This window comes from Anser brachyrhynchus, assembly GCF_964034855.1.
Source record: "Anser brachyrhynchus genome assembly, chromosome: 1".
Taxonomy (NCBI): domain Eukaryota; kingdom Metazoa; phylum Chordata; class Aves; order Anseriformes; family Anatidae; genus Anser; species Anser brachyrhynchus.
Genome location: NC_137694.1, coordinates 118,289,495 through 118,315,264, shown reverse-complemented (window position 1 = coordinate 118,315,264; position 25,770 = coordinate 118,289,495). Strand labels below are relative to the sequence as shown.

Sequence of the window (25,770 nt, the reverse complement as noted above, 5' to 3'; positions counted from 1 at the left end):
GATTGGAAATAATGATGTTGCACAACCCACAATCCCATTAAATGAAAAAAGAAAAATACCTGTTCAAGTTGAGAAGGGTATTGTTTTCAAAACAAAAGGTTCTAATTTGTTCTCCTAATGAACTATTTTCATTACCCTCACAGGAGACAGGAGCGCTGTCTCAGCAGGGATGTCTACCCTCCAAAACAATAAATGGAGCATTTCTTCATGGAGATGTAAAAGATGAAGTAATCAGCATTTCTCATTTTAAAGCAGAACCCATTTTTATTCTACACAGAAGATAAATAGATAAAAATTCACAATAACCAGCATTAAAAACAAAAAACAAACCCTGCAGTCTTATTTCAATTCGGCTCTACCTACTGGTCATTCATATTTCCATATACAAAATTTTGTCAGTCTTGCTCATTTCTGGATGAACGAATATTGACACCCAGTAATAACAAAGCAGTTTGTTCACAACCTGGGTGACCCTTAGGGTTGTTACAAAAGAGCAGCAATCTTCATCTTTTTGTCGAACACATTCGTTGCTGGGAGGAACTGAAATGTGGCACATTAGCAAGGAAAGAGACGTCGGTGCAGCGGGAGTCCCAATTCCCTCCTGTGATCAGTGGAAGGAAGGACTCAGCCCAGCACCTCAAGTGTTTTCACAATCCCATATCTAAGTCACTTCAGCACAATAGCTATTCAAATAAATAAATAAATAACAGCAGCAGCCCCAACAAGTAAAACATGTAAAATCCAAAACACAGTTAAACATCTTTACAATGTGTAGCTGTTAAATATAACTGAAAGCATCTCAACCAAAGACTTCAGCCCATAGGGAACAGCCTCTCAAAATCTGAGTGCGGCAGAGTATAAGAGCATAAATCACGTTGATAAACTAGTGATATAGCTCTACATAGCTTTTTGGGGGGAACAGATTGGCATCTTCAGCTAAAGTTCTCCATCCCTCCTTTCTCACACAGTTCTTAAAGTCACGCCAGCACAGCTCTTTTGGGGATGCAGCGTTATTTTTCCCTGCAGGCTAGATGAGTCCCCTGATCTACTGCAGAATTCTGTGGCATTTAAATACATCCTAAAGCCTAAATGCAGCATGGATTTACCAGTACAGGCTAAGTGTCCCCCCCCAGTCTCAACAGGTTTACTCAAAAGGTGTACAGTTAACCACTGATCTAGGTAACTGCAGCTTCAGAGCCTACATAGAGCATTCACTTGCAAAAAGACTTTGGTACCTGCCATAAATCTTTGTGGGACTGAGGTCTTCCCTGTGTCTCTGTTCAGCAAAACAGATAAAAAATGAACACATTCTTATGCTGGATCAAGCATAAAGCACATGCTGAATCAAAACAGTGAAATAACTGATCAGAGACCGAACCATTACAAAACAGTCCTGGAAATTAAGTATTGTGCCAACACATGGAACATAATACCAGCAGCTGATGAGACATTTCTCCATGTTTTCCCAGGCTATTTTAGAGTGCTGTTTTGTTAATCAAGTACAAACACTACTGCATTGTTTCACAAAACTTACAGCATAGTTCAGAACAAGACATGTGCCTAGAACTTTAATAAATACAGTTAAGAACAATACACAGTTTAAGTTATCTAACCTTCACAATCTAAGTATAAACACCTCGTACAAAAAAAATCCTTTTTACTTTGTACACGTTTAAAAAAAGATCACAGAAACATCTGTTTTGCAAAGGAGATACCTGTATGAAGAGATGATATGTTCTGAAGACATTAAATTGTCTATTTGCTGGGTAACACTAGTTACTGAAATGTTCTCTTACAATCTACCACCTAGGTAATTTTTCTTCTCTTATATATACATACATATTTTGACTCTGAATCTGAAACTCAAAGCCACTTGAAATTAGCCACTTGAAAGAGATTTCTGGTTATTAAGGCCCTGATCTGACAATGACTTCCAAGTGCACACAACACCACCGGAGTACCCAACAAAGATCATTGTGGCACTGGGCACTAAAGCAGCTACTCTCTTCAATCCTGTAATGCTAAAGTGTGGCAGCATACAGTTCTTTGCCACCCCAAAGGAACCACCCGTCATTTCAACCCAGCCTAGAGGAGCAGCACAACAATTATGTGACGTTTGCACTACCAGTTTATAATGCCCTGAAAATCGTTAGAGCCCCCCACTGGAAATTCTGACTCATAACCCACTTTTTCTTGTTGCCTGGGACTCCGTTTTGCACAATCCTAACTGAGGACTAACATCTACCCGGAGAGCCTGTGAAAACTGCTAACTGTGGTACACCGCAACTGTAAATTCCATTTCATTACCTACCGAAAGGTTGGATGTTGTCCTTGGGATTAGAATTTGTGCTATAGTTAAAAACTAATAATATGGTGAGGTTATTATTGTCTGAGCAGCTTTGAAATCCTAACAGCAGTGTACATTAATAACCAGCTGGTCTTGCCCTCTATAATGTGATGCCCTCGATCACGGTGATGCACACGATAACATGAGGGATACTTTGCTCACTGACACAGGGACATTTCACTGCTAGACTGTCTGTTATGATTTCAACATCCTTCTGCTCTACTTCTAACTTGTTTTTGGAAAACACACAGTACAGCACTTTAATTAAAAACATCCTATCAAAAGAAATAAAAAGGCACTTGGTATTTCTCTTTGGCTCAGTTGAGGCGCTCTGCTAAAAGCTTCCCAAAGTTCCCGTCCCTCCATCTGATGAATAGTTGCCATCCTGAGGTACTTATTCATGTGCAAAAATAAGAGCTTCAGGGATTTACCAGTTGCGTTTCTCAAATTGCTTCCAGTAAACGTGCAAAAATTCTTCACCAAATAGAATCTCTTAAGTATAGAATAACACATTCCACAAAGTTTTTTTCAGGGGAGCGCTCTGGTCACTTACGCAGTCATTCTTCCAAATCTGGTCTCTCAGCTCAGTGTTCTTTAAACCTGGGAAAGGACAGCAATCAGGCAGGAAAGCCCTAGGTGTGAGGTGTAACAGCCACTAACTCAAAATGCAAGATCTGTTCCTTGCTATGTGTTTTTCTATTCTATTTCACTGCTCCAAAACAGCCAAGGGGCCCAATTTAGATTTTGCTTAGGTAAGTGTAACCCCTGTGATTCACTGGATTTTTTTTCCTCGAAACCTTGTAATTTCAGTCACCTTTCCTTTATGGAGACCTTTTAGCAAAAGCTACATTTGAAACTACCAAACAATACACAGAAAGCAAGCAAACAAGTAGCTTCTTCCTCACCTGCACACTCCGTGATGAAAATCAGAAATATTACATATTCAGGAAAAAACAAACCCTAACTAAGACTGTGACAAGTCTGTTTTCAGGTGCTTTTTAAAATACAAGGCTCTAAAGAAAAATAATAATGATTTAAGAACATTAAAAAAGATTACTTTTTTAAAAGAAAAATTGAAAAAGACAAATGGACATCTAAAAACCTTAGTACGTTCTGTCTACATGTGGGTATTAGCTTAGTAACATGTTCTTAAACTGTTATTAAAGACCAATAGCTGTATATAACACTTACAGGGTATGATCTGCATTACACCAAAGTTCCTTCTGAATAAGACGGAGTAAGAACTGTAAAGAGAGTCACAGTATCTGTGTTACTATCTGTACAGATATGCCAACAAGCTAAGTTTCTGGATAAGATGCACACTTTTATTCAAAGAGTTCCTCATTTGAAACACTACCTCGTAATACTGAAATCATTAAAACAAATATATAAATAAAAAAGAAAAAATATAGATGCTTAATCAATGTTTGGAACAGTTTTCACAATGAATTCGCAACAAAAAAATAATTTCCTTTTTGCAACTGAGAGACCAATTCCTGTGTAAGAAAACAACAATGGTTTTCCAAAGTTACTTTACCAGCAGATGTGTAAAGAAACCAGCAGAGGGAACCCAAGGCTTCAAGAAAACATGGCAGATGGAAATTTTGGATCTTAAAATTATTTCAGCTGCTATTCTGAAGAACAGTTGTGCGTGTGAAAAGGTTTAATCACACAATTAGTCAAGATGAGTGATTTTAGTCATGTTTACTTGCATGTGCAGGAACAGGACTTTTAAGTGCATTTTAAAAGTTGTGCTTATGGAGACAGTCGCCAGGAAAGTGATTTTACAAAAAAAAATTAAGGACTCCCACATACATTAAAGACAGAATTAGAACTATTCCAGGGTTCATCACTGTTAAAGGTTTCCTTACCTTAAGAGTCTCACTGTTACAAATGGAATTTTCTTCAATATTATTAATTATCTGAATATTAAGTATTGCTATTTTAAGGTATTAGACCTAACATTTCAGAGATATGTGAGTGGCCAAGCATGACCGATCTGAACACCACGTGTAAGGCTAACCCCCCTCCAGTTATCTTTGAATAAACAGAAATTGAATATGGGCACTTGTACTCTGCACTGCAAATAACAGTAAAAGGAGTTACAAAAAAAAGTTTTACAAGAGCAGAGTCAATCCTGTCAATAACAGTATTTTCAAAATGCATTTTAACTGATGCTGCAAAGAAATGTTTTTTTTTTCCATTTGTTTTTAACAAATAACTATAAAAAAGCAGAGTTTTAAGTCTACTTAGGAAAACTACAATTTCCCAAACCCCACCGCAGCACAGAATGGCTAATACTGAACAAACAAACTAGTTCAAACCAGGCTTTATAGAACTGCTGACTATTAGAGGGAACATACTTTGAATATTCAACTTATTAACATGCGGAAAAATTTAGTTGAAAAATTTGGGTTTGAGTTTAGAAAGAAAGCCTCAATCCCAACGCAAAACAAAAATTTCTGCTTGTCTCGGAGAGTGGTCTGACACTCTCAGCATCAGCTCCTCTGCTGAAGTACAGGGCTCAGGGGAATACCCTGCAGGCACAGGGTTTTGTCTGGGCACAGCCAGTAGAGAGGAAGGCGTATTTCTCAAGTGTTTCACAGTCACCCCATTCTTTCATGAGCACTTCCATCCAGGACTTCAAAAGGAGAGGATAAGCAAGTGACACTTCAGGACACCTCTGAGGTACAGTCACAGTAGCACTGTGTTCTGCTGGAGCAGAGCAGACAAAGCTGGTACAGATGCCTGCTAGGGAAATCCATGGCAAACACAAAAACATAACCTACAGGTTAACCTGCAGGTGGCTGCAGCAAGACTAGCTTAAAAGGTACAACAAGACACTCCATGCCTCATCTTGTGTCTTCTCTGGTCTTTAAAGCAAAGCAGGGCATGTAAGGAGTAAAAAACCTTTTCAGATCTTCCCATCCAGCATACAGGAGCGGGAGGGAGGAAAGTGGATATGCTCTGTACCGTGTCACAATGTGTGTCACGCTCCTTTTCCCTAAGCATCTGTGCCTGGTTACTGTCGAAAGTGAGGAAGCCAATTTTTGTTTAACCTAGTACAGCAGTTTCAGGGCTCATCTGGAGAATGTGATGTATTAACTTTCAGCAGTTTCATTATCATAGTGATTTTGGTGGTACAGCAACATAACAAAACAGTTGTTACTACTTCAGTAAACCAGCTTTAAAGAAAACAGAAGTAATTCTTCCATGAGTGGAATCTGAGGCATCTTCCAGCTCTCTATATAAAGGTTTGCTTACAATTAGGCCTGCTGTAATCTGCTCAGCCAGCCATTAACAGATGTGTATTTTTTCAGAAATTGAAGTGCATCTGAACTAATCTGCACTTCTGATTAAAATTAAATGAGAATTTCAAAATGAGCTACTTCGCACTTTTATTGAAAATTTCCTATGCAATTGGATGTTGGTTATGACGGACTATCGAATTTGCAAAAGGAAAATGTGCATTTTAACATATATAGTTCAGCATAAAGTAATACACAGCAACCAAGAAGTACTTTTAGACTTACTAGCAAGGCACACGCATCTGCCACCATGAGCATGTAAAACACGTTGTTCCAACCAGATGGGGAAATGAGACCAGCTAAGAGAGGCCCCAAAGCCGCACCTAAAATTTAATATTGATACTGTCAGAATGACGCAATGTAAGACTTACTACGCTGAAAGACAGCTATTCTGAGTTAGAACATCCATTTATCCACCTAGTTAACTCAATATTACCTTATGGATTGAAATGTCCCAGAAAGTGCAAAACATAACTGGTACAGCTGGGAACTTAACACATGGGAAGCTGGAAGGCTGGAAGTTTGAGAAATGCCATTCGTTGGCTCAAAAAAAAAGGTAACGTCCATCCCACCTCAAGAAGAATCCTACTCAGTTTTCCCTTCTACATGCCAGTGCGGAGGTAGTGACTAGAATATCACCAATCTCACAAACAGCCCCATGGCATCTACTTTTTGGATCTACGCTCAGTATCAGTCTATCACCCTCTTCCTTCCTCCTTCTCTCCCTCCTTTGTTCCCTCTCCCCCTCCCTCCCTCCGATATGGGAACATTAGGGAGGCTTAAGGCTAAGTTTGCTGTACTCCCCATTTCCAAAACTGTACTGAGCCTTGGCAAAACATGAATCACAGAGAGCCTAATTTCACAAAGATCTTTTGTTTTAACAACCTACCACAGCAAAAGCAGGTTACCTTCCAGCTCTGGCTTACCTACAGATCCTGTTCCATCGATGATTGCTGTCACTGTGGACAAGGCTCTTGCATTCCCTTTCAGACTTTTATGGGTACCCTAAAGTGACAAAGACTGCTCAGAACCATCCTGAGCTGAACTCAGAAAAAGTCTCTACAATGTCCACACCTCTTTGTGTGAGATGTACATTGTGAAGTTGCCGAAAATATCCTAGCTCAGATCCTTTTATCACTACCCAAAGAAACCCTCCACCCAATCAAATGGTTGCCTACAGTGTTCTCCTTTATTCAATCAGTTTGTTTAAACAATAGCTGTGAAGCTTTCTCTTCTGCACATTGTGGATTCAAGCAACAAGGACAACACTATCGCTTTGCATTATGCTGCAAGACTGTTTCCATGGCCATCTTTTCTTCTACTAATAAAGCAACGCTCTGCAGAACAAAAAAAGTTCTGCTGTGACAAGAATACTAGAGTACCAGAACTATAAATATGAACTGAAAAGCTAATTCAAAGAATTTGTGAGTCAAAAGAAGCCCTTCAGTCCCAATTTTAAAAGGCAGGTCTTCAGAACTACAAAAACAACAACAAACGACTGATGAAGTGAATGACTTTGCAACAAGATAGATAAACTAAACATTTCACAGAACTGCTAATCAGACAGACTTATCTTCGTACACTGAGGAGAATACACTCAGGAAACCAGTGATTACATAAACTGAGACCTTGCTCAGGTCAGATGTTTGATTGCTGATACCTGAGGAATCAGTTAGCCCCTTCAATCTTCTTCCCAACCGACAGGTAGACATCTTGTAATGTCAGGCCCCACTCTCTAGCTAGCAGTCCCTTCAACAATGTTAAGGATAAAACAGGCAGGATACTAACCAGTTTTAATACAGGAACTCTAAAACAATCTCAGTGACTGAGTTCAACACAGCTTATCCATCTCACTTTGCTTTAGGACAGTGCAGCTCCTTCACTGACAATCCTGCAGAAGTCAAATGGCTCTCTCTGGAGGCCAAAGCTGCTATGCTGGAAGCAGAGGAGAAGCCAAACTCACCAAGTCAGCAGAGACAGCAGTGGTGATCAGTGCATAAGGTCCGTTCACCAGGGCACCACTGATAAGCAGCATCACTGTTGCAAGTTGGACAAAACCAGAAAACGTGAGTTGCCTGAAAGACTTAACTGTAACAACAGGAAATGTCATAGCCTGTGGTTTTCAAACAGTTTATTCCTTCCTTGGCTCCCCGACCTCATTACAGGGGACAGGAGGAAAAGCAACATACATTTGTATCTCAGTGCAAAGCTCCACAGTATAAATTCCCAAAAATAACAGGAGACAGGACAGAGTCAAAGGTACTTCCCAGGGCCCTTATTGATCCTGGTAGTTCAGAGAAGGAAGAAAGTCTAACCAAACTGATTCTAAGAGCAGAGGATGCTCACAGCAAGTCAACCATAAGCACACTCCTTGTAGAGCACCAAGCACCAGACAGCCCTAAAACTTATCGAGGTCTTTATGTAGGTGAGACATTATTGTCAGCTCTTGTGTTTCAACTTCTGTTTTGATGTAATAGATATAGATGCAAAGGGATTCAGCCGACATATGTAAAGTTAAAGTCATTTTCAAAAGTACTATAAGTAGTCTTTAAACTACTATAAGTAGTCTTTTAAGGTGTCTGATATTTGGAAAATGGGATAGAATAAAGCCTATGCTGATACAAACAAACTCCGTAAAGAAGACTAATGATATTACCTAAATCTCTGTTATCTCAATGATTAGTTGACACGAACTAACATTATTTGTTAACTAAATCACCATTAACTAAATCATGTCACCACTTTCCTATCTCCTTTCCTTATCCCACAAAAAACCTGCAGGAGAGAGTGTTCATTCCACACTTCCTCCTCTCAGGGGAAAAAAAAAAAAAGCAAAGGGCAATGGATCATAAATGAAAAGTTCACATAAAGCGAGGCAGAAAATAATTTAAAAATACTCACCTACAGTAGCCTCAAGGCCCATTTTACTGACTGCAGAGAACATGTACAACTGCAAAAATGAAAACACAAATGTGTTATAATACCAACACCCTCATTAATGGTAAAATCCCTATTTTTTTTTTTTTTTTTAACTAAAATGGGGAAAATATCTTTGTTGGTATCATGTGAAAAGTAGTTCTCACATCCTAGGTTTTACAAAATCCTTTCAGAGCACAGCAGCATGGTTGTTTGATTTGGACAGATCAGGGAGATAAGGAGCATGCTGCTCTTCCCCACGTGTCCTTTCAGAAGAAAGGGCTATATTATGAGAACACTCAATTTTAAACTCTCAAATTGCCAGCTCTGACACAGCACAGAATACAGCTCACAAAAGAATCAAAGCTCAAAGAAAAATGCACCTCATATGTCCAACTGCCAGTTTTCCAACAGAGCACAGCAGTTTTAGCCTTTGAGCAACTAAAATTCTGGCTAAAAACTGGACATCGTATTTTACAAAAGAGCGATAAACTTCTCATATAATCCTGTAACAAGCAATGCATTAGACTCGTTTCATTGCTTAGTTGAGGCAGCCCAAATGTCTATACTTGCTCACAGGCTCAACTTCTTATGCTTTTAACCCGGCCTGAACTATATGTTCAGCTTAGAAGATGCTGCTTGCAGAACTTCCTGAATGCTGTCAAAGTCCCAACCACAGCTGTCAGAGAGAGGCAAACTCTTACTGTGGGTGCCGCCAGCAATAGCATCATTCCGCAGGTGGATGCCCTCTTCTCTAGCCTGTCTGAAATCAGGCCTGCCAAAATTCCACCTGAAAGAAGAGACAGGTACGTGAGGAGAATATTCTGTGCATGTTTCACACAAAAGATATCAGCTATACTTAACGAAATCCAACCCAGATTAAAACAAAGTAATACGACTTTCAATGTATAGTTACACGCAGCAACACAGATCACAGGCCTGATGACATAATTTGCACTTAGCAACAACCTCATTAACCCAATCAGTTTTGACTTGGAAGGTCAGGCAGGAACAGGCAGTTGTTCTGCCTCATTGGTTATTCCAACTAGATTTCCAAGATGGTAGGGATGGGGGTGAAACAGAGGTGGAAGTATTTAGAAGTCATTGCTCTGCTGCTTTTGAATGCAAAATGCCTTTGCACCAGGTGGTCCCATTCTGCCTGGAATTCCGCGCTCCATCTGTGCCCAGCTGGTCACTGGTCCCTTAACTCCTCATGTGCAACAGTAAACTTAGCTGTAGTGTGCTCTGTCCATTTCCCAACAAGGGAAAATGAGCTATTTTAGATCACAGGGCAAATGAAATACTTGTTTCTCTCTCCAGGCAGCCACTCTAGGCTCTTCAGTTTTCCCTTCTGGTGTTTGCAACGGCTGTACACAGAAGCACTAACTGGAGTGTGCAGCAGGAGCAGGCTGGAAGGACAGAGGGAAAGGAGCTGCCAAAACGATATAAAGGCAACTTGGTACAGGGAGAAGGAAAGGAAGTTCTCTGGATTCTCCAGATTCCTCAACATTGCTGGGCCTGCCTCTCCCTCTCCAGCTGCCCATCTCCGAAGTGCCTACATCCCACTCAGACTTAAATATAAATGCCAAGGGTCCAAGCAGCACACAGCACAAGCACAAGCTTGTATTCACAGTGGAACGAAACACTGCTGAAAGAGGTCATTCACATCCCTAAGGTGATGCCTAACTCTGGCTCCAGCTGTCTGGGATGAAATAAGCAGTGAAAAATGGCAGAAGCGACATCCAGAACAAGCCTGGAACAGTAAATGCAACATACCTCGACACTTGTATCTTGAACTAGCAGGGTCTACATAGTTCTTGATCCAGTGAAACTTCCCCACCATGAGCACCATTTTCCAATAGACTGATAAAGGGCTTATTTCCAAAAGGCACTCAGGGAGGGGAAGAGAGGATAGCGCTCACACAAATCAGCTGGGTATTGAGATGATTATGCTTATTTTATTGTGAGCTATTCTGTCTGACTGGCATTCAGTGGTCACCTCACAAATTACAAAGGAATAATCTCATCCTTATCACTGTAATAATCTCCCAGCTTCATCACATACAGTTTCATGAGATATTAAGAAAAAAACATGTGGCCATTCACCTTTGGGCCCCACAAAAAATGCACAACTGTACAGCTGGGATAGTTCTGTTATGTTAGAGAAAATAAAAATACATTTTGACACATGAAGTGACAGAGCCCCATGGGCCAGAGCTGATGGAGATAAAAGACGCCATAACATTTGGCTCAGTCTATGCTGGCCAACATCATTGGCTCTGTGATTTGCTCAATTGAAAGATTTTTTTTTTTAAACTAGATTTTCAATGTCCAACCCAGCTCTCTACTTAGTACCTTTACTGCTGCTCTTCTTCAGTGTATATAAGGTACAAGACTAATATATTCAAGTTGTGTGTACCACTTTTTTTTGCTAAACTGGTCTGATTAAGGATTGATATTCAAACTTACCAAAGATTCCACCCACATCAAACAATGTAGAAAGATCCCCAGCTCTTTTGGCATCAAGATGTTCTAGCGACAGGAAAAAAAAAAATCCATCATTTCTAAACCACAAAAAGCAGACATCTCAAGTCTTGTCATGCTAGGGTAAATACATCTAACATCAGTCTTGTTTGTTCACAGGAATAAGCTAACAGAAGGTGTTGTAAGGTATCATTTCATAGGGCAAACAACAACGCATCATAACTGGTTATTCAGTGACACAGACTTTTGAATACAATTACATCCATGGCATGACACTTTTAACACTTCAGCTATAGATAAAGTCCAAGCAATGGAGCTGTTGATTGTTAAAGTTTGGCTTAACAATATTCCCATTTGTGAATAGCCACAGAGTCATGAACAGTTAACATATGCTCCTAAGTGAGGCTCTTGGCTCTAAAATCACAGTTAGTATACATTTGGATTGCCTGCAGAGCTTCTTGTCCTGAGAAGGGCAACGAAGCTGGTGAGGGGTCTGGAGAACAAGTCTTACGAGGAGCGGCTGAGGGAGCTGGGATTGTTCAGCCTGGAGAAGAGAAGGCTCAGGGGCGACCTTATCGCTCTCTATAGGTACCTTAAAGGAGGCTGTAGCGAGGTGGGGGTTGGTCTATTCTCCCACGTGCCTGGTGACAGGACGAGGGGGAATGGGCTAAAGTTGCGCCAGGGGAGGTTTAGGTTGGATGTTAGGAAGAACTTTACTGAAAGGGTTGTTAGGCATTGGAATGGGCTGCCCAGGGAAGTGGTTGAGTCACCATCCCTGGAGATCTTTAAAAGATGTTTAGATGTTGAGCTTAGTGATATGGTTTGGTGGAGGACTTGTTAGTGTTAGGTCAGAGGTTGGACTCGGTGATCTTGGAGGTCTCTTCCAACCTAGATGATTCTGTGATCACAGAATTTGGAGTCAGCCAGGCATCCCCCAGCAAAGGTTCTGTGATTCATCCTGGAGGCCTCCATCACAAGACAGCTGATGGTGATGTTAGTCATTAGATTACTGGCCACGTGCTTGGTGTAACATGCACTGTGCAGTTTACATAGAATATGAAGAAACAATGATTTCATCAAGTTCACTGTTTGCCATGGGCAGCAAGGACCACTGTTTGCATATACTTATATTTAGTCTAACTCATGCACTATGGGGTCAGAGTTCCAAGAGCGTTATCAGGAAGTTTGGCAACCAAGTTTCATTGTGTTAAGTATCACATTTCAAAAGCAGCTAAATTTCTAAACACCGTTGGTAGTTTTTAAAAGCTTCTGAAATACATTTGATAGAACAGTATCTGCTAAAACAGTGGTGTCAGTGGCACTACCATAACCTCAACAACAACGAATCTGCTACAGCACAGACTGGAGAACTGTGATAAATTTCATTAATCCTTCTGTTACCAGCCAGCTGCTTTCAAGGTATCCTGTCCTGCAGGAGGTTATTGTTTATTTGGAGTCCACACAACAGCCTTTAGCTGTAGTATTTTCAGCTGTGTGCATTTCAGTAGATTGTTTAACCTGTCTCTCTCCACTGGCTGCTATTGCAACACTTGTCCAGCACAGCATTTTAGTTAGCTGGGGGCTTAAAGGTCACATCATGACTCACAAGAACAGTAATTTCTCTGGCTAGGGAGAACTCCTTTCTCTGCACTCCGCAGCACAAACAAAAATGCTGCACTACTGAACACATAAGAAAGCTCATTTAGATTTTTCGTATATGTTTTAATTAGGCACTTTGATCATTTAAAAACATTAAAAAAAAGTATACTTTTCCGATTTGTTTGTAAGGGCCAAAGTCACAGCATTGCAACTTGGAATTTTTGAAGATAAACCGCTTTTTTTTTTCCTTTTGAAAATACTTTCTAATAAAATTGAATTCATAAAACTGAGAAATACGTTTGTTGGTGACTTAAAACTCTCCTGCTACTCTTGCAAAGATAGCCCATTTCAGAAGCAGTAATGTTTATTTTCTTATTTATTTCAAGCTCATATCTCTACACAGTTTGTAGTCATAATTCTGTTTCTCCTTACTGTGATACTTACCCACATTTGTGATATAGAGGGGAAGCCAGAAGAGGAAAGTATAGCTCACCAGTTTTGCAAACAGAAGACAAAGGGAGAACTCTATGACTCCCTAAGACAACGAAGGAAACAGGAAGTTAGTATCTTAATAGAGGCTGTTATCTACTTTCAAAGATCACTATGAAATCATTTCTAAGAAGCATTTTACCCTTTCTTTTTCTCTCAAAAATTCCCTGAAGGCTTTCTTCCCCCGAGAGCATAAAGATTACAATCAGAGCTGACTGTGATATTCTACTTATATACATTCTCTTAATTATACTGAATTGAACAGAGAGAACACCAAAACGAACAGGAAGGATTTGATTCTGTCTGGAACACCTGTATCACTTGTTTTCCTCATTTAGAGACTTTTTATGCAGCATTGTGTGGGAGCATTCCAGAGGAATGGACGTATTTTTATGTTCTTTAGATCTGCCCTTCAGATGGGGTCATCAAAGATCTCTCCCTTATTAACTCTATACAAACAGCCAGTTCACTGGCATGACACAGTTCAGGTTAGTATGTGACAAGAGCACACTGCAGATAGGGCAGATGCCTATTTCAAACACTAATTTGTTCCATCCTCTTTTGTGCTGGGTATATGAAAGGTCTACTTATTGCACAGAGCTGCAACTAAACTGCCAAATTAACCTATCTTCATTCCCCTTACCATCTGATTTTTTTGTTGTTTTTGGAGAACGGTGTTTTTAAATCCCTCATATGGTGTACTGCAGTTATCTGCAGGGACAACACACATACGCAGCCGGCTCTGCTTCACATACAGCCAAGACCCTTCCCAAAAGCTGGCAGGAAAAATACTGTGGAGTTACAGAGATTCAAAGAGGCAGCAGTAGCAATTTTTCTACCTATTTTTTCCACTTTGCCACAGGAAGAACAGTTGAGACAGGGCATCAGACTGGTAGAATGAAAGAATGCAGGAATACAGTGGATTTCTTCCGCTACCTTTACACTTGGTTCAAATCAAGTTGGGTATAATTTTTTCCTATTTGTGCATTGTATTGAAGCTGATAGACTTCAAGCTGATAGGACAATCAAGGCTGATTTCCCTGAACTACAGGAAACTTATTTCCTTTTCTTTTAGAAGCAACCTAAATGTTTGGTCTGTCTCATACTTCTCCATATAAACAGTACAAGAGATTAAAAAAAAAATTAAAAACAATGTTGAGGAGTGTAAAAGAGAAGCCATGGAACGAAGTTCTGACACAGAAAAGTACTTACAGGTTCAGCCTACTCTTCCATTCTCAATACTCACATCATTAACTAAGACCAGTGAACTTTTACGTTACAGGCTGCTACAGTATTAATTATAATGAGGTTAAAAACAAAAACAAACAAACAAAAAACAACAAAAAAAACAATTTATACAGTCAGTGGAGCCTAGATGTTTGTCTTGTGTATCAAAATCTGCTTTAGCCTACATAGAGCAGAGTTGCCAATCAAAGCTTGTGATGCAAAGTTAATGTCACCTATCACTCCATCTAGAACTTCAGGGAAACCAGAAGGTAAAACCTGACTCTTAGAGGAACAAGCAAGAATAGCACATACTCACAGGTATTCGCAAGGCCCCAAGGAAGCTGATAGCTGATGTCCCATGTCTGCCTTCTCCAGTGACTGCACTGCTCGAGTTCAGTGATGCCGTGCAGTTTTCAGTGTCAATAAGCAAATGCTGCATCTCTGGGTCCTGCAATTTCCCCCAGCAACACCATACACAAAAGAAGAGAACAATGTATTAAAACACTTATCAAAGTATCAAATCATTCTAAAATAATTTATTTTAAAAAAAGTATTTATTTTGTTACAGAAAGTTACAGCTTTTAAAATCTCTTGATTTGGATGAATGGAGTGTAGAGAAAGACTAGGTATTATATGCAGAAAAAGGGGTGAAATAAGCCTGGTCATTTAGGCTTGCGTGTTAAGCATTATGGAATCAAGTTTCCATTCTATAGTGACTTTTTTTCAAGTTGCAAAAATCCTACATACAGAGTACAGTCTAAAGGAACAAAATTTCCAGTCTTCCCTTGCCCCACTACCTATACGTGGTCTAATTAAAACTGAAAACCTCCCGAGCACTACAACACATTTCTGTATAAAGCCATGTGTTATCTTCCTTCTGTACTAACATCAAGGTCATTTTTCAGACTCTGTAACATCTTAATCAATAATTTAAATACAGGCAAAGGCCATACTTTCAACTGAGTTATGGATACTGAATGCTTTTTGTTAAGCGATAATGAATTTTTCACCTGTCTCATTTGAGCATTGCAATCCACGAATTCAAAAAAGTCTGAGGTTTACCAATACTGCCTAAGAACTCAATTCCAAGGTCTTTTCTAAACTAGGAATGATTTCACTCTAATAACAACTCCATTGGCTGCTAAGAATAGTTGCGGAGCAAGTTATCACTCAACAAGAATAAGCCATCCCAGTCTAGCCACAGACAGATCTCGTTATTTTTATCCATTTTGATATTACCCAAAATGTTTGTACAAAGTTCATAGACAGGGTGCAGGATTTATGGGAGACCCTACACTCTGACGAAGCAGGAACCAGAAGACAGGAAAAAAATATAAACAGAAATCCAGCTCAGCACTGTAAATCTATGTTACAGTACATGAGTCACTCCAGCAGGAGCAGCATTCATCTTCTGAATTAGTGGAGCAACTTCAAAATTTGAACTATTTTAACAGTAGCAAAGCAAAATACCAGCTACTAACATTAAAAAAGTCAACGGAAGGTAAGTCTAGATAATGCCTCAGGGCATGTCTCTTGCAGAATTTACTCAGCAAACCTAATCAGGATTGTTTGAGGTAATGCTGCTCATTTCCCAGACAGGCAGCTCTGAACTTATTTAAGTATAGAGGGTTAAATATGACAGTGAAAGTGACCAAAGTCCAAATAACTTGTTTAGCATCTCACACTGAAAACCTTCACCAACAGTATGGAATTTTTGCACTGCATGTAGCTAAACGATAAATAAAAACATCAGCTTGTACTTCGCAGGGATAACATTGTTCAGCCTTGACAGTTTGTCATGGACTGTGATTAGGCATATGGCACGCTACTGATCTCTGGGGAAGGATTCATTATCCCTCAATTTTGTACAATTTTCAAGAGGCCAACCTGACATAAGCAGTAACAAACACATGGAGGTATTCAGGTTGCTTAGCCAAAAACAGTTGTGGTTTTTTTTTTTTTTTCCAGTCACTGCATATCCTGAATATTTATTTTTACAGTAATTGCAGAGGTCAGGAAAACAAACAAAACAGTAAAAGCTGCCACTCCAGTGTCCTTGTAGTAGACCAGCTCATAAATGCAGAACATCTGTTGCTTGTGCAAACACAAAATCTGACAGTGATCACCAGCTCAGCATAACCGTAACATGACCACTGCAAAAAGGAGAGGTGTTCAACTCCATTTTGACAGGAGCAAGATCATCTCTTGTCACTGGCAAAAAATCTGGGGGTCCTAGGCAGTGACAAAAAAGGGATTTTTTTTGTTTGTTTGTTTTAAAAACTTGTTAGCTCCATAATACGAGCATATAACTTAGCTGGCTACGGCTGATTATGGCTTTGTTGTCAGCGTTATCTCCCTGTTGTGCCCACAAGGGAACACCAGTCAGTGTGGGAAGGGGCACATCTTCCTTGCCCCCTTGCTCTGCAGGCTCTTTGCACAGGCTGACAGGGAGGGGGCCCATCAGAGGTACCAGCAGAGTTAAGAGAGGAATCTTTGTCAACTGATTTGCTGACTATATTTTAGCTCTGTCTTCATGACTTGTCTACAGACACCTACTTATGTTCTTACATCTTCTCCCCTTATCTTCCAGCTAGTTGTCAAATAATACTGCCAAATGATTTCTGGGCTGGAGACTGCTCTTGGGCAGCTCAAAACGAAGAGGAGTGTACTCATTATGCTCAGTAAACTCCAGGTACCATCTGTGTTGAGTTTCATTCTGAGTCACTGAAGGAAGGGTCAGTCAGACTGGTCACAGGGGTTACAGAGAGAGCCAACCAAAATTACTAGCAGAGCCTTTCCTTAAAAAGTTCAAAACCTTTCCATCCCTGCTGATTATAATTCTGGGAAACAATCTATGGGCAAAGAACGAAAAGAACAGGAAGCTTCTGTTTTCCTGTAACAGTCTCAAAGAAGCAGAAGTGTTAAAAAAAAAAAAAAGGCTCTCTTCTATCCTATCCTCTCAGGATATAATGTGTCAAATGCACTGAATATTTCAAATGTGTACAATTTTTCAAGTGGAAATTTTCAGTTAGTTTTCATCACAAGAAAAAAATCATTTTGCCCACTGAAGGGCAAATCCAGAAGTCAGTTTCCAGTGAGAATCACAAACACTGATGGTTACAAGCTTTAAGCATGATTCCTGTGAATAATTGCTCTTATTTACAATTCTCTGCCTCCATGCATACTAAGTGCATACATTTAATACATCAAAAAAAGAAGACAAGTGATACTGTAAGGAGTGGACAGACACCATAGAAGTAAAGAATTTCAAATGTGTTGTCTTGAAAATATCTGGCAGCATTTACTTTTGCTGGAACTGTATGAAGATCACAAAGTAAAGACCAAAAAAGTAAGCATGCTATCTTACTCGATTAGGCTTGCAATATTTATGTTAGATAATGCTTTGTTCTCTTGTCTGACAGTACATTAGTATATGAAAAGGGAAGCAGATTTCAGAATTATAAAAGGAAGATCTACCTTTACCAACAATAAATCTAACGTAAACTTTCCATGTGAACTTTAGGAAGTCTACTATACTATTTTACAACAACACATCGCATTTTACCTGAGGCTTGCTGGCTTCCTTAGCATTTAAGGTTGGCATGTGGACTCTGAATCGAGATGCACCATTCAGGAAGGCTTTAGAACTCTGAAAGAAACAAACAACACCTCCCCATACTTTCGTTGCTTGTTTTTTTTTTTAAAGGATTACACACTGTTAATCATTTCCTTACAACTAAAGTCTTTGTGCATCATAACATAAATGGATGCATCTCTAATTAAATGACTGTGTATTTTGTTTTGCTTTTTTAAGCTTTTATGCAGACCTATGGCAACGTACAGAAAATGCAATTACAGCTGTATTTGAAGGCTCACTTTATACTGCTGTTATACAGCAGCAGCATACTGAACTCAGAGCACAGTCGTGCCATTCTTAACATCTTTAGCAGCTCTTTCCTCTACTGAACTTTCCTTGGCATTGCTAACAATTTTTCTCATAAGCAGATAATCCTAGTAGCAACTACAGATTTATTTATTTTTTTCCCCCCAGAAAAACCTTGTTTCTTCATTTCTCTTCATTTAAGATAAGATTATCCCATTAGCTTAGTCTCACACCATTCTAACCCAGAAATGGGTAAGAGACCATGCTCCTATGGGCTACAGGGTTAGCAAAGTCAGAGTGCTTCTGGGGTGCTCAGAACAGAAATCAAGGCAACAAGCTGTATTTTAGGCCCCGGATGGACCTCAACTAACCCACTGGTTTTTACACATATTTATTACCACGTGCATTAGCGTATCATTTCACACCAAAATTACATCCCTTGGAAAACACTATCCTGAAATCCTTGGCTTAAAAGGACTCGCCAGGGAGATTACAGTTTGTCCACTGAAATAAATATACAGCTTCAAAGTAGGCTTGGAGTCAGGCAGAAACAACCTATTGCTAAGACCACAAGAAGCACTGTGCATTCCTCAGGGATGAGGTATTTGCTTCTAATGTGTCAAATCACATTCTGAATGCCACATTAAAAACAAACAAACAAACAAACAAAACCCACAAATAGATAAAAAGAAACCACCACAAATCAGAAAAGAACGCCCATTCTCACTGAGCATTTTAATTTGAAATGAATCACAAAGTAATTCGTGCCCAACACAAATACAAGGATATATATTGTGGTTTCCTTTACACAAACTGCCATTCATCACCCAAATCTTTCTAAGAATGCAAGAAGCTTTTGAGAGGTGGGAATAAATTTTAAAATTTGTGCTGTTCAATGCAGAGCTGAGGCACAAGCAATCCTGGGCATAAAAATCTTGTTTCTCCAAAACAAACAAACAACACTGAAGGGCACAGGGTCTGAATGTCAGATTTTAAAATTTTATCTTATAGAAAATTAAGCTCTTATCAGAAAGTGATTTACAACAAACTGTAGTGAAGAAAATCAATTACCTAGAGAAAAGTTACCTACACCTTTATTTAGCAGCTGAGCAGAGGAAAAAAAAAAAAAAGAGAAAGACGACTTCATCTGACTGTCAAAAGTAAGATTTACTGTGGTAAGGAGGAAATGTCTGGGGATAAGGACTAGACTCAGAGGCTGCACATTTAATACTTAAGACCTCTTTCTTCTTTTCAGAAAGATAAAAACTGCAGTCTGGTTTCTTCTAAATACACAAGCACTTTGCCACTGCAGTTTAAGAGATGTAGGTTTCCTGGAAATTCAAAGTCAGGTTAAAGAAAGTTCCTAGAACATAAAGACAGGTCTGTATGAGCATGCTGCAATGAACACATGTACTTATGAAAAAGAAGCACAAGGAGAAAAGACTAGAAGCAATAAAAAAGTTCTAAATAATCATGTTTTACAAATGCTATTAAACCTTCTCTTCAACTTTGATGATAAAAGTGCACCAATGCATAATAAGGCACACTGACTCCTTGCTTGCATTTGTCATGGGCATATCCTTCTGGAACACTGTAAATTAAGCTTCCAATTCTAGTAATTAAAATCATTTTATCATAACTAAATGTTTTGAAACAAGTTTCAAATTCATAAATTAGAGCCAACGTGAATACTAGCAAAGAAAGCACAGCTGAAGGAATCACTGAATAAAGAATGAGAACCGCACATCCAAGGCTCTCTGCTTGTCTCTCCATCTGTTCTTCTGGGCAACTCAGTAAAATCAGATTACTCACCACTACAAACTCTGTAGAAATACTGGGCTCATGACCATGCTGCAAACAAACAGTAGACCAATTTCATCCAAGATAGTGATATCACAGAGCGATGAATCTAATCTTTAAATCTTAATATGAATCTACCTTAAATTATTCCCTTACACTGAGTATTTATTTCAGTTGTTTTTAAACAAAACCAGCCTCACTCTTCCACTGTGAGGTTCAGCTTTTGGCACCCGCTGGCATGGCTGCCTGAACATAACCAAAACATTTGTCTGAAGTGACCTGCTACAGTCTTATGAGCAAAGCAAATAGGTATGTTTCTTTAATTTCTTAGAAACAAAACACATTTCTAACTATTTACAAAAGCATACAGAATATTATTACCTGATATGACTGAGCACACATGGGCAGTTACCATTTTATGCCTGCCAACAAATTTTACTCTTGTTCAGCAAGGCTGGAATTTTGTTGCCAGTGATAAGAGATTACAGAGTCTGTTTTATTACATGAACCTTCCTTCAACTAGCAATTTTTATTTATTTTTAATTTAGTAATCAGACATGGTCACTACCACATCTGCATTTCCAGATCTTCTTGAACTTCTTTTCTAGCCTTTTTCACTTCCTCAACTTCTACAATCACCCTCCCCACAGCGAACAGAAACCGTGAGCCATATTTATTACAGGATTTATACATTTTATATTTTATCTATTGTACTTTGCAGACCACACAGGTCTGAAGTGAGATCCTTAAGCAATTCAAATAGAGTACAGCTTCCCAAGACAATGACAAGTCTGAATCTGAAAAAAGACTGAGGCAGGCAGAGAATTACTTTTTAAAGCCCCCTTTTTAAAGATTCACAGTTATGAATATATGGAACAGGGAAGGAAGAAGTAATGCCTCTTGCTCTGGAGAGCGAGGTTTCCAGGGAAACAGTACGTCAAATGCATTGCTACACAATGAGACTGCACATGGTGCAGTGATCTTGCTGATGTCCTAGAGAAGATTAGGTCAAATGACAGTCTCTTCCCGGGAATTGGGGAAAGCGTAATAAAAAACTTCCTAAAATACTAGATTTTTAAAAACCATCATGATGAGTAGATACTGAATGTCAAAGTTTTCCATACCAGCTCCTTAAGATATATGAGCAATCCACTGTGCACAACTCTTTAGTTGTGCTTTCCGATAAAGTTATATTTGAAACAAAAACTAAACATTTACTTCTATAAATCTCTGGAGTGAATTCTGTCAACATTATGCTCTAGTTATTATAAAAAGCAGCTGACACGTTCATGGGAGCACTTACAAAATACAGAAAAGCTGAGAAAAAAAATGCCTCCGGTTAGGAGTCTCTAAGAGTCACATAAAAAATTCTCATACTTAACAGAATTTACCTTTAAGAAGTGAAAGAGAATTAAATGAAAAATACAGAGCTCATTGTGAGTGCAGCTTATCTCACAGTAAGAAACTAAGAATAGGACTTCCACAGACCATTACAGGTAATCAGAAGCTTTATCAGAAGCCTTCCATATGAGGAAAAAGTCCATTAACTGGTAAAGAAGAAGAAATAACAGAGCAGAAAAGTCATCTTCAGTTACTATTCAAGAAAAAGAGAGCTTTTAAAATGTAAAAAGCCATCTGTCTAGAACTACTGGTGGGGGAGGGAAGAAATAGAAATCATCCCTGAACAATCTACCTGTGATACTTGCAACTAGAAGGCATAGTTCACGTTTACATACACATGCAGACAACCTTCATATATAATCCTCTAGTACTGGAAAACACACATGGGATTCCCATAGGACCTTTGCTCCAACGCTTCCCTCAACAGCCCTGATTTGCCCTCACACATGGGAAACCCCAAGACCTCCCCCAAGACCTTCTTTTGCTCTACTGTTCTTCCAAATAACTGGTTGTTACGCAGCTAGTCTTCCTAATTCGCTCCTTTTTGTTCTCTTTTCTTGTCTAATATTTTTCTCTTCTTCTGCTTGAATGGCCTCCCTCCTCTTGGGTTACAGCTGCACAAGGCAAGAAAAGAATCATCTTCTCATGTAGTAAAGTTTTCTAAGGCACATCTCTTTGTCATTGACATAGCTCCCTACGTTACTTAATTTTGAGCACATAAAAAGTCGTGTGATCTGTGTAAAACGCATTGGGCAAACATCTTGGTACCAGACTGTAACCACTTCCCAACCTACATTTAAATAGTGTTTGAACAACCTTGTACTAATATTTAAAGCAGAAGGATTTCCTTTTAAAAACAAATAAAAGTTAGAACTTTGCTGCCACAACGTCACGAGAAAGTATACATGCAATGTTTAGCAACACAAAGAAAGCTCAGAAAGCTTCAGGCACGTACTTTAAGCCTGTTTCACCACTGCCTTGAGTGGTCAATCTCTGATACCGGGTTTTCAAACTCCTGCATGGTATTTGCCCTTGTGATCCAGGCAGCATGTGTCCCACAGAAGAAGACAGTTTGTGTGTATGATAATATATTTATAGCCTAGTGAGGTTTGCTACCTTGCAAAATAGTTCACTATCTTGTCAAAATTTAAGCCCTTGAAGTATAAGCTCTTCTAAACCAGCAAGATCCATTGTCTTGATACCAGTAACCTGTGTAATCAATACATGCTAAAACCTCACATGATGTTTAAAAAAGAAATCATCTATATATAAATAGCATCTCCATCCTTGAAGATTTCAAAATTTGACTAGACAAGTCCTCAGCGATCTGATCCAATGTCAAAGTTAGACGTACTATGAGCAGAAAGTAGGATCAGATGATTTCCAGAGGTCCCTTCCAACCTGAATTATTCCTGATTCCACAGAACATACAATAGTGTGTTGTCATGTGACCCATACCACTAAGTACAAATTATTTCTCTCTCCATTTCACAGTTCTTCATTGATGTCAGTATCATCTGCAATAATTCCAGTTAGTTTTGGTTAAATAAAGGCTGCGTTATACTGCAATGAAACTCACCACAACAGACTGACCTGCTTTAGTCTCTTTACCTCAGCTTCACATTCATCCCTTGCCTCCCCTTTTCCCCAGCCATGCATTTGCTTTCTCCAACACCCAATACAGGTTTCTCAGCCAGTGAGAACCATCATAGGGTATGGTTGGCAGCTATCTCATGATGCCATAACCAAGCAAGGAGGGCAAGTGGAGGATATAGGTCAAAATGCTCTGAATGTGCTCAGGAAGAATGGAAGAAAATAAGATAAAGAAAGATGAACAGTTTTTACTTGGTTTGCTGTAGTAAGTTCATCCATTACAAAACCTGAGCTAAAACAAATTCATTCACCTTCTTGATTCATATTGCTTTGATAGAAAGTAAGCTCCTGGTTTACTACTGAAGCACAGAGGAAAAATCATTCCCTCAATTGTCAGTTATAACAACCTGGCACATAAGAGCCACGCAGATATCTGATTACCAGAACTACCATAAACCTGTATATTAGAAGACAGAAATCACAGTAGAAAAAGCATTCACTTACACTGGATGGCGTGGAGGAGCAACTTATATCTTTAGGATCTGAAACACAGTAACACGCACAGTTAAACTAAATGCAAGCACAAAGAACCAGTCTTAAAACACCTATCAGTAGCGTCATTTACCACTAATATGCCACCAGTAAGATAACACAAAAGTAGTCCTGATATAAGTGTTTAATTGTATGTTTAGGAGAAAAGAAAAGGGTGCTTCATGGTACCATTCCCATCCTAAGACCACAGTAAGTGCTCTTCTGGCAGTCCATCTCATTACAGCATTCTAGTTGTGTCTACAGAGCTTTTTACTTCCTCATATAGGACAGTTACAGCAAAATAAGCATTCATAGTATCTCTGAGTTCACACAGGAAAAAGAGAAGGCATTCCTTTTTAATTTCTTATTTAAGATGACAGAAGATGCTCTATTGGCTGATTCCTGTATTTTGTAGTACGGAATACAGATGCCATGGGTTGAATGGTAGCACTGAACATACATTACAGCTAGGTGGGGTATTCTACTATTCAAATGTATCTCACTTAAAGAATTGAAAGACAGGGAAGTAAAGACAGGGCAGCGGACTGAATTCTGAAGGGTTACTCTCTTTCTTAGGTATGCCAGAGCCTGAGTGTATGAACTCTTTAGACATACAAAGGTTTTTGTCCATCTAGTTCTAAGAAGTTGTTTCAGTATCGGTGTACCTCGAGGAATATTCCTTAACTATGCCCTGGGACATCTTGCTTAAACTGCTGGTGTTCCTTCACCATAATGAGCCCCTCCACGATTCTATTACACTAAAGTACTTACGTTCAATAAGAAAGAGGAAACAAAATATTCCCATCACTGCAATGATAACACCAGGCATCACAAAGGAGAGACCCCAGCACGTAGACACCCAATAAGCAGCAATTAAGGATCCCAAGATATTTCCCACTGAAGTGTGCGAATTCCAGATTCCCATGATCAATCCTCTCCTGCACAGGAAAAAAAAACAAAAACAAAAAAACACACAAAAATAACCCACAAACATTTCTTATTATTCCAACAATAAGCATTATCATCTTAAGAAAAGTTTATCAAAAAGACTGCTCATCTGTGATGTCTGTGGAATATTTGAAATCTTACTGTTCTGTAACTAAGCACTTCTTTATGCTAGTCTTTCATCTGGCAATTTCAAAGCACCTAAATATTAATAGAAGTGTTCTAAGTACTTCTCTGTACATGACAGAGCTTATCCTGCATTTAATGGCATTTAAAGGCACCATTAGGGCTTCCATATTTCTGGACAGTTTGTTTGATAAAAACATGTATGCAAACACTGCGTAGCATGTGCATGCTAAGTCTGATGCTTCTGTGAATGGAAGTCCCGTAGACATATTGCACAAGTAAGCTGATGCTTTGGGGATTTATTAGACCAAAGAAAACTATCTGTATAGGACAGGTAAAGCAAATTCAGTGATTTCTGATCGCATCCTGGGCTTGCTAGGCACTAGTTGAAGGTAACACCTGCACAAGATTGGCTCAAAGATACCAAACTGTTGTCAGCCTGGAAATCCCAGATTAGAGCTGCTGTAGAATAGCTGCAGCAGGACTAACGTAAACCACAAAAATCCTACTGAAGTCACAGCGGTTAGCAGTTTTTATCCTTCTAAGTCCTACTGAAGGCAAGGCCATTTTCCCAAGAGTTTACCTGGAACAACCTAGTTTTAACTAAAACAAATCTTTTTCTTTGGCTGAAGACAAGATCCAAGAGGTCTGCTCATGCTTCAAGGAATCTATAGCAAAATGAAAACAAGAACCAGCTCACTGACTTTCAGAACAGAGCCCTATCCACCAATCCATTATCCAGACTCCTAAAATCCATTATGCAGACTTTTGCTTTTGCACAAAACAATCTGAATGTGTCTATTTTGCACAGACTTGATAATTTTGTTCAGTATTTTATGATGGTTATCATTCTATTTTGTAACCAAAACAGCTGCAGGGACTACGGAAATCTAGTTTGAGACTATATTTTCTTAATTGTCCCATGACTTTATATAGAAAGCTTACACTGAATTTTCACGTCTTCCTCTTGAAGTGATTGACAATAAGCTCATTTGGTGATACCTACAATGGACACTACTACAGCAGCATTATTATATGCTACAGGCATCAACCATTATCAGAGACAATGAATTCAGCATGCAGCTCTCACAAAATTTATGGAAAGTTTCTGTGTGGTATGA

The 25,770-nt window shown here is 39.1% G+C and overlaps 1 protein-coding gene across 12 annotated transcripts in view; it reads right to left on the bottom strand.

The window, feature by feature from the left end:
- Positions 1–237: 237 nt before the first annotated feature.
- Positions 238–25,770, bottom strand: part of SLC37A1 (solute carrier family 37 member 1) — a 37,580-nt gene continuing 12,047 nt past the window's right edge. For 8 of the 12 annotated variants that reach the window (XM_080577782.1, XM_080577777.1, XM_080577784.1 and 5 more), the window contains 14 exons: positions 24,350–24,516; positions 23,552–23,589; positions 20,066–20,104; positions 17,936–18,019; positions 14,687–14,818; positions 13,099–13,189; positions 11,041–11,103; positions 9,276–9,361; positions 8,557–8,605; positions 7,619–7,692; positions 6,582–6,660; positions 5,881–5,978; positions 3,539–3,591; positions 238–2,947 (listed from right to left, as the gene is read on the bottom strand). In XM_080577782.1, the coding sequence (XP_080433908.1) occupies positions 2,932–2,947; positions 3,539–3,591; positions 5,881–5,978; positions 6,582–6,660; positions 7,619–7,692; positions 8,557–8,605; positions 9,276–9,361; positions 11,041–11,103; positions 13,099–13,189; positions 14,687–14,818; positions 17,936–18,019; positions 20,066–20,104; positions 23,552–23,589; positions 24,350–24,516 (1,069 nt within the window). In that variant the 3' untranslated portion in view covers positions 238–2,931. The remainder of the gene's footprint in view (positions 2,948–3,538; positions 3,592–5,880; positions 5,979–6,581; positions 6,661–7,618; positions 7,693–8,556; positions 8,606–9,275; positions 9,362–11,040; positions 11,104–13,098; positions 13,190–14,686; positions 14,819–17,935; positions 18,020–20,065; positions 20,105–23,551; positions 23,590–24,349; positions 24,517–25,770) is intronic. The other 4 variants (XM_080577788.1, XM_080577778.1, XM_080577779.1 and 1 more) reach the window with 2 other exon arrangements.